Here is a 16,759-nt window from a genome sequence, read left to right as displayed (position 1 = left end):
GGTCCAGCTTTTCTCTCTGGGCCTCAGACTCCCCATGGAAAACCCCCCAGCTCCTCCTGTGGGGAGACATGCTGGAGCTGGAGCTTCAGTCCAGGTAGGACTGAGGTCCATTAAGGAGGCAGTGTTGGACTTAATTCCAAGCAGCCAATTCTGTATCGATTTGGGTCACCAACGTTAAAGCGTCACTTTCAGTTGCATTTAATTTAAACAAACAGTAAAAAAAAAAAAAACTTGGTCTTGTCTGGGATGCAGCCTGGTGGATATTTAATTCCCAGCATGGAGAGGCAGAGGGCAAAGTAAGAAGCAGCCAGAGGACTGTGTGAGTGAGTGAGTGTGTGTGAGTATGTGTGTGTGTGTGTGTGAGAGAGAGAGAGAGAGAGAGAGATAGAGAGAGAGAGAGAGAGAGAGAGAGAGTGCATTTGAGAGAGAGAGAGAGAGTGCATTTGAGAGAGAGACTGAGAGAGGGAGGAAATGTGTGGATCTCTGGGACTGAGCCTGGGGAAGGCCTGCAATTGATCCCTCTCTCCAGAATTCAGCATTCCTCTATCTTGGCCACTTTGGGCAATTCTTTTCACTTCTCTGAGACTCCGTTTACTTATCTGTAAATTGGGCTTATATAAAGCTCCCACAAAGCGCTTTTATGAGAATTAAATGAGATGACAGAGGTGGAACACATTGGACTAATGGAAGTCTTGTTTTTTATCTCATTTCCCATTCAAATATTGGCTTCCAGTGTGTGTGCGTGCACGTGTATGCTCATGTCACTTGTGCATGTGTGTATCTTGGCCTGGAAGGGCATTTAAGAGCTCTGGCTTTGGACTCTTCATGGGTTCAAGTCTGGCTCTAGTACTGTGTTGTACTGGGCAAGTTGCTTAACCTCTCTGTACCTCGGTTATCCCATCTGTATACTGGGAATAATGATAATACTCATCTCATACACTGTTGTGAAGATTCATTGAGTTTATACACATTTCATACTTTAAAGTGCCTGGCAAAGGAAAAGCACTTTCACAAAGGTTTACTACACTTAGCATTATTGTTCAACTCCACAGGAGGCCCTACCCCAACCAACAGAGGCCATCCCTGTGGAAGCTAGGTTCTAGGAGGGAATAATATGCCATATTCCTTCCCTCCCCAGGAAATAAACAAACTAGAGGTCACAGGGGTCCCCAGGGCTCCTTTGACCTCTGGGGTTGTTCCCTAGGGTCAAGAGAAGAGAAATTTGCTTTGTGCTGTAGCGCCCTCTGTTGGGAGAGCCTAGTTCAGCACCATGGACAGAGGGAGGCTGGGGGCAGACAGCCATATCTCAGGCTGCCTCCTGGAGGTCCTGGGCTTCTGCTCAGCTGATGCCCCAGAAGGAGGCATGTCCCACCATGACTCATGGGTCTTAGTGCCAGCACTGCAAAGTGGAGGCCTTGTCACTGGCAGCTGATCCTATAGGAGACAGGAGAAGAGGGACGTTAAGCAAATTAAAAGCCTATGTCTGCACTGGTTGACTTTTTCTTTGGCTAAGTCACCCTGTGCCCTCTGCTAACCATGCCTCTCAGTGCTGCAGATACACCTTTCTCTGGGGCAAGAGAAAAGCTTCCAAAGCTGTATTTTGTGAAACAGGAGCTGAAGGAGTGGGTGCCCCCAGGAGAGGTTGTGCAGAGGTAGCAGTATTACTATGAACAATTACCATATGGTAATAAACATGCACTTCGCAGCCCAGCCCCTTTGGGGAAACCAACTGTGCACCTGGGCGGTATGTCCTCTCTGAACACGCGATCCAAGGGGCTGTTGATTCTCTGAAAATGTTCACAGCCACAAGATGCACACCAGCACTGGCTAAGTGCCAGCCTGTGCTAGGAGCTGAGGCTATAAGGAAGTGCCCTGCATTCATTCATTCATTCATTCATTCACCCACCCAGTAAATACTTATTGAGGGCCTACTATGTGCCAGGCACTGGCTAGGAAGACCAATAATTATAAAGCAGGAAGGTCTTAAAAGAGAGTGTGGGTAATTTGGAAGTCCTGGGGCTGAAGGAGGGTTAACTGAGGTCTCTATACCCCCACCTCCTCCCCAGCCCAATCCTTGGCCCTAAAAAGCAACCCTCCTCTTGATATCAGGCCCGCTTTCCTCCTTGCTAGCCTCTCGCCGGCCGATGTCATTCACAGCTGGCATAATGGAGGTGACTGACTGCAGAGCCTTTTTCTGGCGCTCCCTTCGGGTCTTTTTCCCAGTTGAAATGGACCCACACTGGGAGGAAGCGTCACCAAGGAGGACCTTGGAATCCCACCTGACCCCTAGCTCTCCTTGCTAACAGCTGGGCTGCAGTGAGTGCAGACAGTAAGCCTCACCTATTCAGGGTTTCACCTGGTGAACTGTTGCCTATCTACCTGTCTGGCTGCACTCTGATGTGCAGCTGGGCCTACAGGGCAGGAATGCCCACCCAGGGGTGCCTGGTATTTACCCAAGGAACTCAGACCAACCTGAGGGTCCTCCCAGCTGGATGCTGCTTCTCAGCCGGGAAGGCCTTTCCACAGAGAGCTTAGCACCTGGATTTGGGTTCTATGGCCTTTTTCCTGGGCCAGAGGAGGGGAGGGAAAGGGGCAGAAAGGAGGCAGTCAGGGACTGTGCCCCATGGCATGGCTGGGTTGGCCCAAAAAGAGGGTGTGCAGAAGAGGTGACCTCAAACTGATCCTCAGTAACTTGGAGAAGGGGAGACCTGGGGGGGTGGTGGTGAGAGGGAGCAAAGAACAGCCAGGCAAAGGGAGAAAAAAGTGTCTAAGACTCTGATGTTCAAGCCTTATCCAGCCCAATCAGTCTGGCAGCCAATTAGTCTGATTCAAAAAAAAAAAAAAAAACTACATAGGGACAAACTGTAATCAAACACCTATTTATAAGGGTTTATTATGATCATTATTATTATTTTACCGAGAGGATCATTCTAAAGCCTGTCAGGTGAACGTATGCTTTCAGATCTTCATAAATGCAAATCACTCCTTCCAGGGGGTGGGCGGGTGTTAGCTGCAGCAGGGCAGCCTATGGAAGTGATGTGAAGAGGCTTGAAGAGGGCAGATGGAGGGACCAGATCCCTGCCCTTGGGCGTCTCTGCACAAAGATGCCCAAGAGGCAGTGCAGCAGCCACCCATTGCCCCCTCTGCTCCCAACACTCCTTCAAGGGGCCGCTGGAGATGGGCCTGGCTTTGTACCCATTGACCATTTAGGTAAACAGAGACACAGCCTGATGCAGCAAACCTGGCAGAGACAGAGAAGCTGGGAATTCTCCACAGAACACTGTGGAGTGAAATTCCATGCTCTGGACTTCCTCATCTAACCTTGCCCCCAGCCCACTCCAAGGGCTAGAGTACCTTTTCCTGTCCCAGGAGACCTCAAGGCCCACATCCAGGCTTGAGGATCAATAGTTGGGGTGTGTGTGTGTGTGTGTGTGTGTGTGTGTGTGTGTGTGTGTGTGTGTGTGTTTGTGTGTTGGTGGGAGGATAGTGATAAGATACAAGCCCCAAACCCCGCTCCTCAGGCCTTGGAAAAAAGCTATCAGGCCTTCCAAAAAGGTGAAACTGTGGTATTGGCCAGGAGGAAACACCCAGTTCCTTATCCATTTCTGGCTGGATCCAAGAATGTGGTTATTTTCAGAAGAAAGGGCAAAACATACCCCATTTCCATGTGTGCCTGGGGAAGGGAGCCATAATTGGGCAAGTTTCAGAACACTGAAGCCCCTAATCCTTCCCGAAAGGGGCGTTCATAGTCGGCAAGGCCAGTACTCCCGGGCCACACCCTGCCTGTTCGACTCCACGGATGGTCTCGCTTTCAAGGGGGAGGCTGCCTTCCTCCACCAGACTGGGGGTCGGCGAGAGGGGGAGGATACCCCACGGATGGGATTAGATGGAGCAGGATCAGATGGAGCTTGGTCTGGAGGGCAGGGGTGCTGGGTCATCTGGGGGAGGATTACCGAGCTAAGAGCTGCAAGCGAGTTGTGAGTGAGAAGGGGAACCTGGGGGAGAAGAGGGGTGGGAGACTCGAAGTGGGGGGAGAGGAGGGGGACGGGAGGGTGACGGGAGGTGGGAAGCTCGCCTTCTCCCTGCAATAAATCGGCTTAGCGGACGAGAACCGAACAGCCCAGAAAGGATTAAAGAAAAGTCTGTATAATACAGCGGAGAGCGCGGCGAGGGGAGGGCGGGGAGAACGGGGGGGCGGGGAGAGGGGGAGGGACGGAGGGAGGGCGCGAGGAGGGGGGCGCTCGCGCTGCCGGGAGAGGCGAGCGCGAGGCAGAGAGCGCGCGATTCCGCTCCAAACTCTGGCGCTGCTGCCGATCCGACTCCGGGTCGCGGTGGGCACAGCGCGCAGCCAGGGAGCCGGGAGCGGCCGCGCGCCCGGAGGACGCCCGGAGCTCGAGGGTCGCGGCGTCCCGCAGAGCCCGAGCAGAGTCGAGCCCGGTGCCCGGGCTGCCCGGCCGCGGCGGCATGGGGGCGCCCCCGCGGCGCCTCAAGCTGCCCGCTACCGTCTCGGCCGGCGGCCGGAGTCAGGAGCGCGCCTGAGCCCATGGCGAGGGGCCCCGCCGCCGCCGCCGCCGCCGCCTCCGCCACCGCCCCGCCACCGCCGCCAGCTCCCGGGCACCATGCGAGCCACCTCGAGCCTCCGCGGCTGCGTCTGCCTGCTGCTCGCCGCGATCCTGGACCTGGCGCGCGGTGAGTGCGCGGGCGCCGGCCGGAGCCCCGGAGCGGGACGCGCGCGGGGGCGGGCCGCTGGGGAAGGGCGCGGGCCGGGGTCATATCAGAGAGGCTCCGGGTCCGAGCAGAGGTCCTGGCGTGGGGATCTGCGGAGGTGGTTGGCTTGGCGAGGGTGGGAGGATGTCTCCCCTGGAGAGAGCGCTCGTGGGTCCCTGCCAGGGTGTGTGTGCGCGCGTGTGTGTATGAGCGTGTGTCTTTGTTGCGTCTGTGTATGAGGGTGTCCAGGAAGGAGCTATGTGTGAAGAGGGTGCGGGAGTGCATTTAGAGATGTGAGTGCGTGTGATGGTGTGTGAGCGAGCGAGCGTCTGGAGGGTGTTTGAGTGTCTGTCAGTTGCACAGAGAAGGTGTGTGTGTGTGAGAAAGAGTGTGAGCCGGAGTGTTTGGGGGTGTGACTGGGTGCCAGCTTCTCGGTGAGCTGTGAAGAGTGTGAGCTTGTGTCACTGCATGTGTGAGCGTGTTAAAGGGCGGGTGGGTATGTGAGGTGTGGCTTTGCACGCGTGTCCCAAGTGTGCGGGTCTCTTTAGGGGTGTGTGACAGCGGATGACTGTATTTCTATTGGGGGCGTACGAGGTGTGTGCATAGGAGGTAGGAATGTGACACTTGGGCAGGAGTGTATGTTTCTGGGATGTGTGGAGGTGCAGGTGCGTGGGGGTTGTGTTGCTTCGTGGGCTAGGAGTGTGTGTGTGCGTGCGATGGAGCGTGTGGGTCTAGTGTGGAGGGAGAGATGGACGCGTTCGGGAGGCTGAGGAGGTGTGAGCAGCTGTGTGTCCCGCGTGGATTTGGTCCTGGCTGGGCTGAACCCGCTGGAAGGAGATTGAAGCTGAGCGAGGTCCCCAGAGGGAGCGATCGGTGGCTCCGCAGCTCCAGGGTCCAGGGTTCGCGGAAGCCTCGGTGCCTGCCGCCCGGCGCCGCCGCCTGGTGGGTCTTAAGTGGTGCGAGAACCCAACCTGGGGACCCCAGCACCTTTTGGGCAGTGAGCCAACACAACCGCTATGAGACCCGCGGGAGGGAGGCTGGACCAGCGAGATTAAAGGCACAGATACTAGAGGGGCCATGTCCGCGACTCCCTCCGAAGCCGTGCCAGACCGGGATGCCGAGAACCAGCCGGTCCGGAGTCACATTTGGCTCTGCCGCGGAGGGGGAGGGGATGCGGAGTACTAAAAAGTAGCCACTGTGACCAGTAGGGTCTCCGTCCCCAGCCCGGCTGGATGATAGAGGTAGGGGGCGGAGAAATGTCAGCTCCGTCCTCTGCCGTATGCCTTGCCCTACCGGGAGGTGCCTAGCCACACTGTGACAGTGCCTGCCAAGAAGGGGTGCTTCCCTAAAAGAACCCCACCCCCTTCTACCCCCGAGGTCCTTGAAGAGTGCTTGGTCTGCTGATGGGAGAAGCTGCAGAATTTGCGACTGAATGGTGGTCCTGCTGGCAGAGAGGGGGGAGGGGTTGGTGTAAACCAGAAGGAATGCAAGCCCTGTATTTTGTCCCCCTACCCTTGGAGCAATCGACTTCCCAAAGTGAAAGAAAATCTCCCCTCAACTTTGGGGTGAGGGTTCCCTCCCTCGGATACCTCTAGAGGTTAAGGTTGTATAGGGTTGGGGTCCCGGTTCCAGCACTACAGAGAGGGCACTGGGCTTTGTCGAAATGCACTTGGAGCCCTCACCTGGACACAGCAGGGAGCGGGGGTGATTGGGGGTTGGGGGCAGAGGGAGCACCCCTTTCCCTCGTAAAGCGCAGAACAGAGATGCAGCAGGGGTGAGGAGGCGACTGACGGGAAAGGCTTTGGTGGGGAAACCCCACTCCGTCAGGACCCCACCCTGCGAGTTCTCCCCCAGAACTCGAGGGCCGCGTTCTTCGGGCCGCGGGTCTGCGGAAAGCTGGCCCGACATCCTGACTCCTCGGCTCCCCTCGCCCACCTCTGCAACTTGCAGGAGGCTGGGGGCTCGAGCGCTGGGAGTCAGCGCCTCTGGGCCCGGGGAGCCGGCGTGGCCTCTGAGCTCTGCTGCTCAGGGTGAAGGAAGAGCTCCGCTCCGGATCGCAGACGGGAAACTTTCCGAGCCTGGGGCGTGGGCCGAGGTCCTCGGTCGCTGGAGAGCCCTCCCTTCCCTGCAGAGGAGAGGAGATTGCACGAGGGTGGGATCCCTCCTTCCCCGCCTCAAGTCAGTGCCCACGAAGGGGCTGGGGTGCGAGAAGGGTCTGTACGAGATGCAAGAGGCCAGCTTGCCGGAGGAGGGCGCCCTTCCTGGATTTGACCGAGAGCCGTGCACCTGGCAGGTGACTGTGCGGGGCCACCTGCCAGGGGCTACTTCGAGGGGCCGGGGTGGGGGGGGGAATCCAGGGCAGGCATTCAGAAACATGCCTGCCTAGTAGGGGGCGTTGGAGGTCACTACTAGGGAGAGGCATGGCCAGTGCGCCCTCGCCTGCTCTGTCCCTATGGGAGCAAAGGGGCTCCAACTTTGGAGAGGTGGTCTGTGTACTGAGAGGAGAAAGGAGTCCGCTGTACGCTGGACTGCTGGGCTGGACGTTCCTGCCCTTTTTCCCACTCCCCAATATCTGACTCTCCAGAGGAGAAACCCACATTGTTTTTAACGCCTCGGGACCCCCGTTTCCCGGCCTGTGCACTTCTGGGAAGGCAGTCCTGAATCCATGCCTGTGCAGTGGCCCAGGAGAGAGCGGGCATCGGGGACTTGCGGTTAGAGGAAGAGACTGATTCATGGACCTGCCTCATTCGGCTCTAGGAAAGTCTCCGCAAAGGGTCGTGGTGGGCAGGCCGAGTTAGGGCGCGCCAAAGGCCCCAGACAGAAGCCCTGCCAGTTGTCTCTTGGCAGCCGCGTGTCAGCGGGTGGGTGGGATGCGAGGGCAGACTCGTTTGGGCGGAGGCAGCCGCAGCACCGAGACTGCGGGGGCTGTGCGCGCGCAAGCTGGTGTGACGACTTTATATATTTATCCTCCCTCGCCATCTCCATCCCGCGCCCGGGGCGCGGGGAGGGGCCCTCAGGCACCGCAGGGCTTCTTCTCAGCCCCTGGGGAGGGTGTTAAGGGCCCTGCCGGGTGCTCCGCCCCTGCTCCCCCAGCCGCTCCGCCCCGAGCCTGGCCCCACCCTCAGCCATAAACTCCACCCTCTTTTCACTCGAGATGCAAACTAGAGTTGGTGACGAGAAGCTGAACTAGTTTTCGCTTTTTAAGTGCAGAGAATGTTAGAGTTGGAAGCGACCTCCGCGATTATGTACTTCATTGGTTCTGAAACTTCTACTTTTTAGCAGGAGAACACTTTATAGAGTAGGAACTGATTATCAGCCCCCTAAAATCCTAATGCCTTGGGCCAGATGAGAGGCACAAAGGGACAGCTGCGTGGTCGATGCAGGTGATGAGACCTGGCATCCAACCATCCTTCTACGTAAGTCTTCTTAAAGAAGGGAGATTGCTCCTTTCCTAGTAGCATAGCTGGGTTTTTGTTTTTTCAATAGCTGAGATTCTATGGAGCAGCTGCCACGTGTCCAGCACCTGCTAGCTGCTGTCCAGTCCTCATGCGCTGCAGGGTGGGTTTAAGCTCTTCTCTTCAGAGATTAGGAAACTGAGGCGCTGAGTTTTACGAGCTAGCTGTTCATGACAGGAGTCCTAGCCCCATCGGCTCCCACCTGGCCCAGCCCTAGGCTCCCTCTTTCCTTCCAGTGTGCCTTCCTTGGGCTGCAGAGAGTTCCTTGGACAGGTCATATGGGCAAGGTACCAGAGATGCCTTAGGTGGGCCTGGCTACCCACTCCTCCATTTCAGTCTCACACAGACCTGAAACTTGCTACAGTTGGAGGGAGGGGTGGGGGGAAGGAGGTGGGGGAGATTAAGTGACTTGCTGGGGTCTCTGGGTTAGAGCAGTCATGACTTCAAAGGCAGAGGCCAAACCAAGAGCGCAACAAAGAGGGGGCTGGTTAATTCTGGTGACTGGGTTTTCTGGGATCCATGGAGGTGTCCAGCCTGGCTTACCATCCAGTCCACCTCTGCTACATCCCCAGGCCACTTGAAATTTATTTATTCAGGCACGCAACAAATGTGTATTTTATACTATATACCAGGCACAGCGCTAAGCATTGAGAATGTGACCCTGAACGTTGCAGGGAAGTCCCTGCCTTTGTGGTGTTTACAGCTCGGTGGAAAATTGATTCTTCACTGAAAGGGAGGAAGGGGCTGTATCTCCCTCCCCACATGAGCGCTACTATATGCCAGCAGTGTGCTGTGTGCTTTGTTCTTCCTGTCTCATTTAATCCTTACAACCACGCTGAGAATTAAAATTATGTTCCTGATGAGGAAACTGAGGCTCAGAGAGGTTAAATGACATATCCAAAACCACCCAGTCAGTAAATGGCAGGTAGAGATTTAGACCCAGGACTGTTTCTTTCCCTCTGTGCTGTGCCATCTCCTAGTGAGAAGTGATCTCAGGCACTTCCTTGGCTCCAGCCACATGGGCAGTTGCAGTGTATCCAATGCTCTGTCTGGATGTTTTACTTCTTCCCAACCTCCACGGAGATAAGATTATCCAGTGTGTTCATCTGCACAGATGGGAGAGGGGGTGTCCCTGGGACCCCTTGTCATCATCAAGAGAATGAATGAGCATCTGCTGTGGGCAGGGCACATCTGAGAAGAGGAAGACCTATGACCATGACCCTCATTCCAGTGGGGTGAGAGGTTGGTCATGCTTCTGAAAAGGTGAATGACAGACAGCCCAGGTGGAAATTTGTTGATACCTGCTGGGTGCCAGGTGGATTGATGTCCCCTACAGGAGGTTGTTGGGGGAAGAGTGATTGCTAAGGGGTATTAAGGGAATGCTTCAGAGAGGAGGGAGAACTTGAGCTAGACCTTGAAGCAAAGGAAGGACATTAATAAGCCAAGGGCTAAGGAGGGAAATGTGCCAGGAAGGGAAACCTACATGAGCAAAGAGCTGGAGGCAGAACTGTGCGTGCTGGGACCAGCTCAACCCAAGGCTCTCTTTCTTGCATCTAGCTGGGACTGGGAGAAAGAGTGATATTATGGATAGCTCCCATTTATCGCACACCTATTAGACATTCTTTATGCATGAAATGCTCTCAACAATCCACGCGGAAGTATTGTTAGCCATGTTTTGCAGATGAGGACAGGAGACCAGGATCAATCTCTCTTCCTCGCCCTTTCTCTCTCTCTCTGTCTACTGCTCCCTTCCTTTCTTTTCTTTTTTTCTTAAATAATGAACAAGGCTCAAAATCTTTTGTAAATGGAAGAACTGGGAGTTTCAAACCCAGGTGTGATGCAATCCAAAGACACTGCTGCTCCCAGAGGAGAGGAAAAACTATTTTTTTCATTATTGAAAGGAGGAATGCAGCAGCCTCTATCACTTGCAAGAGGATGCACCTCCCACCCCATTTTAAACAATAAATGTCAGTGGTGATGAAACATGTGACATCACTTCCTAAGAGGTATCGGTTTGCAGGATGAAGTTCCTGGGAAGAAACCAGGGGGATGAACTCCTGGAACCCATCTTTACACTTGCAGTGGGGTCCAGGAGCAGAGGGGGTTCATGATCACCAAGACTTATTGGCCAAGTTTCCATGGATGGAGCAAATAAATACAACATGTATAGAAGCAGAGGTGTACAGAGTAGTAGCCCAAAGGAGCAGGAAAGGACATGGTGACACCCAGGAAAGGAGTCTGGTGTTTGGCTTCTCCACCAGCCATTCCTACATCTCCTGGCAACACATCAGATTTGCTTAGGGGAGTTATGCACCACCTTCCCAACTACACGCCGTGTTGGTCAATGGCACAATCTTTTAAGGCACCCCCAATGTGAGCCCATCTGACCCACTCTCCTTGGAATCTGAATATTGGGCAGAGGAAGACTGAGAACCACTGGCAAGGCCCCCTTACCAGTGGGGTCCCTCAAGACACTGTACTTCTCTGGTTTCCCAAGGCCGATAGTGAGGGGCCCTTCCTCCATGGAATGAGCCATGACATGCAAAGCTCTTAGCCCAGTCCTGTGGGCTCAGATGACTATTGACATATTAACCACGGTTACATCAGAGCTTCTCCAGCTCTAGCAGCATGGGTCCTCCCAACACCTGGGGTTCCAGCTTGTCCTTGTGTTCCATGAACCTCCCCATCATGTTCCACCAGTTACTTTTTTTTTTTTTTTTGGCTTGTCTAGAGTTGATTTCTGCTGCTTGTAAGGAAAGGACCCTGCTTAATACTCTCCCTAGGCAGCGTGAGCCTTAGAGTTGCCAGATAGCCACTCTTGGTAACTTCTGGAGGATGGTTCATGGCCTGCTGATTGGGGATGATGGATCCCTCCATCTGCTCCCTAACTTTCCCTGGAGGCTCGAGGCATTACCCCCTGCCCCACCCCCCACCCCCCCAGTGAGTGAAGTCAAGACCCAAGACCCAAGTTGTTTCTCACAGTGAAATGTGGGGATGGAGCCATTGTGACTGTGAACTTCCCATCCCCTACCTGGTAGACCAGAAGCTTCATGAAGGCACAGATCCTCTCTGGTTCTGTTCAGTATTTAATCTTCCCCACAACACATGGTGGATGCTCAGTAAAGGCTGATTGATTGGATTAATGAAGGATCTTTGGCCTTTAGACATGTGTGTCCTGGTTCTGAGGTACATGGAGAAGGGTTGGATATACGGCTTTCTACAGAAAAGTGTATGCAAAGGCATATGGCTGGTGGAATTTCGGCTGGATTCACAGGTGAACTTCTGTTGGTAAAGTTCTGTTCCTGGAACAACATTCTGTCTTACTTGAAGACTCAGATAATCAAAATGATGGAGACTGACTCCAGACCTCCTACCTAACTCTCTACCTGCTGGTGGTCCTTGAGAGCTGACAAGATGCTTCCACTCCCATCACCCCATTTATCCTCTCAGCAAACATGAAGGAGGCTACTTTTATGCCCATTGAACAGACCAGGGAAACTGAGCTTCAGGGAGATGAACAGATGGTGGTGGGGTGTGGCTGGACTAGAATCTGGGTTTGGTGGCTGCAGGCTCAGCCTTGTTTTTCCTCCCCAGCCCTCAGCCCCCTGGGGTCTGGAATGAGACAGGCCAGCTCCCCATGGGCTCACAGGCCTGGAAACTGACCAGAAGGCTTGCCCTGTGAGCTGGGCGCTGCTGTAGCCACTTTGCCGATGTGACCTCCTCCCTCCTACACTGCTGCCCAAGATGGGTGTTACCTCCCCAGTCCACAGGAAAGAATGATGATGTGACCATGGCCACACAGCATGGAGACCAGAGTCTGCCCTCTCTCCCCAAGCCAGACTCGGCCTGCTCAGAGTTTTCTGGTTTTAGTTTCATGTCCTCCTCCTCCTCCTCCCTAACTTCTGCCCTTTCCTGGCTCTGAGGGCAGACATCTGCCCTCAGCTAGCATGGTCCCTGACTTCCTGTAAACCTCCCTCTGTCTATGTTCACTCGCTACTTGCCCTCCACAACGACACTGGCCCCTGCTGACTCAGGGGTCCCCACTGAGTGCTGGTAGTGGCACTTTGGGTAACATGATGTTAAAACAACCCTCTTCCGGGACTGGTCATGGTCGGGGTTGGTCTTCCTACTGAACAGAGAGTTCTTGAGGGCAGGCATCCCTACACCACTGCCTCTAACATAAGGCCTGACTCTGAGCAGATCTTCAAGATGTGTTTGTTGAATGAATGAGTGAATGAATGATATCTTCTCTGAACCTGGGGTTTGGTCCAGACACTGGGCCTGGGGCCTGTTTCCTGGCCCTGCTCAATCACCTCTGGAAGTCCTTTCTGGTGTGAGAATGTGTCCATTGTTCAGCTCTGCGCACCATCACTCACACTGGCATCACGTCTGGCTTCTGGGGGATGAGCCAACAGTAGAAGGTGGTGGGAAGACCAAAGGGCTTCCTGTTTCTTCTGGGTTCTCCTTTTTGGTGGGGGTGGGGGAGCTGTCCTTGTTTGGTGATGGCTAGGGAGTTTGGGGAAGGAAGGAAGAAAGGATGGAAGGAAGGAAAAAAACAAAGGAGGAAGGAAGGAAGGAAGGAGCAACTGTTATGTGCCAAGTCCCATGCTAACCACTTTCACATGCAGTCATATTAAATCCTCCCAGAAACTCCTGTTTGGGAGATAACAGTCTCCCCACTTCACAGATGAGGAATGAGACTTGGAGAGATTGTGTGATTTGCCCTGGGGCCCACTGCTGTTGAGGTGCAGAGCTGGAGGCACACCCAGGCATTGATTAGCACCTCTCTTCCCAACTCTGAGCTTATCCTGTTGGTAGCTTGAAATGGACCAGGGTGGAAGTGTTTACACCATGGAAATTAGCAAGTACTGCAGATCACAGCTCTCTCCAGCCCAGGGCTGGTTGTCAAACATCTACCAGCACACCACCGGGCGTGCCCATCCTCACTCCATCACTGTCTCTGTCGAACAGCCAGCTGGTGTTAATGTACTTTGGTTTCCATTTGAACTGGGTTCGAATCCTAGCCCCGGTCACTTCCTAGCAGAGTGTACTTGGGCAAGTCACTAAGTCTCTGAGTCATGGTTTCCTCATTTTTTTAAAATGGAGGGCGTTGTGGAGATAAATAAAATGTGAAAGCACGTGGCATGCACCCCTGCCTTCCTCCTGACCTCAGGGTGGGGTCAGCTGGCCATGGAGTCTCTCTGAGAGGTTCAGTGGGCTCGGCTTTCTTCTCTCTGCCCTGGAGGCTGACTTTGGAGCCAACTCAGGGATCCAGTCACTTCCATTAATTGAGAAGCTGCCCCAGCCTCATTCTGGACTGGCAGAGATCTCACTTAAGGAGTTTCGGCTGGGTGGCAACCCCGCACAGCATGGACTCATTGGAGAACATAAAAGATTGTGCATAATAAATGACCAATGCAGGGATACCAAGAATACATCCTTGGAAATTGAAAGGAGTGGCACAGGAAGGCTCTGAGGGATTGAAATGATCTTGACAGGTCAGGAGGGAATCCCAGGCAGGGGAACAGCACGTGCAAAGCCTGGAAGAGGGAGTCAGAGCACTGTCGGGCTGCGTGAGGCTGGGAGGCAGCGAGGCAGCTGGCCTCACTTGAGCATAAGGTGCTCGTTGAGAAGCTGGGAATGAGGTTGGAGCTGTTGGCAGAGACTTGTGCGCCAGGGTGAGGGGTCTGGATTTGAGCCCGGGGGCTGTGGGGGGCAGTTGAAGAGAGAGGAATGACATCCCCAGAGCAGTGCTCTAGGAAGATTAATTTGGCTTTTCTGGGCCACCTGAAGCTGGAAACTCTTTGGAACGTCACTGTGTTATGAATGATTGCTCTGGGGTGCCCAAAGAGACAATGGCTTCAAGGAAGAAATGCCATCATTTGGACACTACTCACTTCACCGAGAGTGTCCAGACCTGAAAAGGAAGGAAAACCAGGCCCCTGCCTGGAATGGGGCTGTTCCAGCTTGGGCCTGAACCAGGAGTGATGGAGGTAGCTTCTCCTGGGGAGAAGCTTCTAAGTCTCTAGTGGACAGAAGCTCTGGGGTCTGGTCTGGATTCAGCTCTCATCTCCACCACCTATCCAGCATGTGAGCTCAGATAACCTCTGTGTTGCTTTCAGCCTTGATGTCTCCAGCTAACCAAGCAGCGCATCATGGTGTCTCCATGGGGTGGGGGCTGCTGGGAAGGGGAAACTGCATAACACGGAGGTCCGCATGCAGGGTATGTAGCACATAGTAGGTGTGTGAAAGATGGTTGCTGCTGTCATAATGATGTTTGGAAAGCCTCCGAGATTGAAGGGGAGTTAGTGTTTACAAGCCAAATGCCCAGGAGGAGGGGTACATTGTAGGTTTCCCACCTGGAGCACTGAACAAGTTCTCAGGTTTGGAATTACAGAGCACTGGGGCCAGGACGGAGCTGAGAAACCATCTGTACTGTCTCCTTTCCCCCATTTTAAAGCTGCGAAAACTGAGACCAGAGAGGAATGACTTCCATTGGCGCCTAACTATGCATGATGTGGGTGGAAGGTAGGGGGGAGGTCTTCTCCCTCGAGGTCTTGAGGGGCCATCCCGGTGCTCAGTCAGGCAGACCCACCACCTAAGAGCCTGTGTGGGGAGCATCAGGGTCTCCCAGACTCGGGTGGGCATCTTGGCGGCACTCTGGTGGGGAGCAGCCCCCAGCCTCATAAATCACAGGAGTGGCTTGGGAGTTGCCAGGGAGAGAGAGAGAGACAGCTGAGCCGTTGGGTTTTTTTGTTCCTTTGCCAAGCTGTTCCCTTTGCCCTTTTGTTTCTCTTTCTGCAGAGGCACTCAGTGCTCCTCCGGCGGGGTTGTTTGTCACCAATCATTGGCGCCTCCATTATCTCCCCAACACTGTCTCTTCCTCCCCTCTCCCTAATGCTGCCCCAGAGGAAGGAGTCCATCACTGGCTGCCCTGCCATCGTGCAAGGCTGGGCAGGGAGGTGGGGGGGTGGTACAGGGCAGTGAGGGGGCTCGGATGTTCTGGCAGGGTGAAGACACAGGCTGGCATGGCCAGAGGGCGGGTGGCATCCGCACCGAGAGCTGGTGCTCGCGGCCCGAGTGCTCAGGGTTTTGTCAAGTGGGTATTCAGTCCACACAATAACCCAAGGCCAGGTGCCTGGTTCTAAAGAAGCAGGTGATACATTACTAATTGTCACCAGGCACCTAATGTCCCAGGCAGGGGCGGAGGGAGTGAGGTGGGGGCGGCAAACGGAACCACACCACAAAGGCTTCTTTGTTCGCTCGGGCAGCAGGGAAGTGGTCCTGAGCTCAGCTTGGAGAGGAAGAAGTATCATCAAAAGGCGAATTCCTAAGGCCTGTCGCCCAACTGAGGAGCCTGGTGGGAGAAGAGGGGCAAACAGACCGGTGGGGAGGAATAGGGTGACTTAACCAGGAGTGCTAGTGGTTTCTGGGACAGTCTGAATGCAGACAGCAATTTCTTGTTGCAAGAAACAGTATAGTTCATTCCTTCCTTCGTTCACTGATCCATCCATTTGTGCATCGAATATTAATTGAATGCTCCTGGTAGCCAAGCATTGTGCTGTTCTAGAAATTCAGAGAATGAACAGGCAAGTTCTTGCCCTCATGGGGCTTACAGTCCAGGGCTGTGATGTTCAATATGTAGCCGTGTGTGTGATGACTGACATTTACATTAAAACTCAACAAAGCATCTCAGCTTTGATTTAACCAAATGAAACGGAATTCAATTCTTCAGCCACGCCAGCCACATTTCAAGGGCTCAATAGTCACACATGGCTGATGGCTTCTGTATAGACAGCACAGTGGACGTCTCCATCACTGCAGAAAGCTCAATTGGGCAGCACAGGTCTGGGGCAGTGTTCCTCTTTAGATGCCCCCTCCCCGCCACTGTGAATAAATAAGAAATCACAGAGGAGGGGGGGTCTCTCCCTGTTCCTTCCCCATCCTGTCCTCCTAGTATTGCCAAGGAGAAAGCCTCAGGCTGATGCCGTCACATTTTTAAGACCCTCTCTCCTGCTCTTCTCTTTCCAACACAAACAGGTGTGGGGCAACGTGCCTGCAGCCAGCCAGAGGGAGCAAAAGTTTTAATAGCAGTGTTTTGTTTTCATTATAATTCTTTTTCAGTCGCCCTCTGTTTAAGGCAAGTGAGACTAGTTTGCCATTTGGGGCAGTGATTTAAATTCTCTCTCTCTCTTTTTAAATTGGCTTATTTAAGTAAGAAATGAGTCAAGTTAAAGAAAAATGTTAAATGCGTAGTGGAGCAGGTGGTACGCGGTTGCAGCCGATCTGTGAAGTGGCGGGTGGGAATGTCTGCGGTGGAGAAACCCCGGTTCTGATGGAACGACACGGGCTTTGGAGGCAGATGGAGTCAGGTTCGAGTTTTGGTGCTGCTGTTTGTAAGACCTGTGATTTTGCAACAAGTTATTTTCCTCCATATCAACCAGATTCCCGCAGGAAACACCAATCTCACCCTGGGTGGTGGTGGGGTTGGTCTGTGGAGGGATTGTTAAAGGGACTACTGGCTTTAGGCTTTAGAGAGGGCAGCAGGGGATGGTACAGCCCTTGAGACCAGGAACAGAAGGGGGTTGCTACCGCCT

General features: G+C 54.0%; 1 protein-coding gene across 1 annotated transcript in view; it reads left to right on the top strand.

The window, feature by feature from the left end:
- The first annotated feature begins 4,277 nt into the window (after positions 1-4,277).
- IGSF21 (immunoglobin superfamily member 21) overlaps positions 4,278-16,759 on the top strand; it is a 234,731-nt gene continuing 222,249 nt past the window's right edge. Inside the window, exon 1 of the mRNA XM_031464194.2 lies at positions 4,278-4,689. Coding sequence (XP_031320054.2) covers positions 4,620-4,689 — 70 coding nt within the window. The 5' untranslated portion in view covers positions 4,278-4,619. The remainder of the gene's footprint in view (positions 4,690-16,759) is intronic.

This window comes from Camelus dromedarius, chromosome 14 (genome assembly GCF_036321535.1).
Source record: "Camelus dromedarius isolate mCamDro1 chromosome 14, mCamDro1.pat, whole genome shotgun sequence".
NCBI classification, from domain to species: domain Eukaryota; kingdom Metazoa; phylum Chordata; class Mammalia; order Artiodactyla; family Camelidae; genus Camelus; species Camelus dromedarius.
Note: the sequence above shows the minus strand (reverse complement) of the source record. Positions and strands in the feature narration are given on the sequence as shown.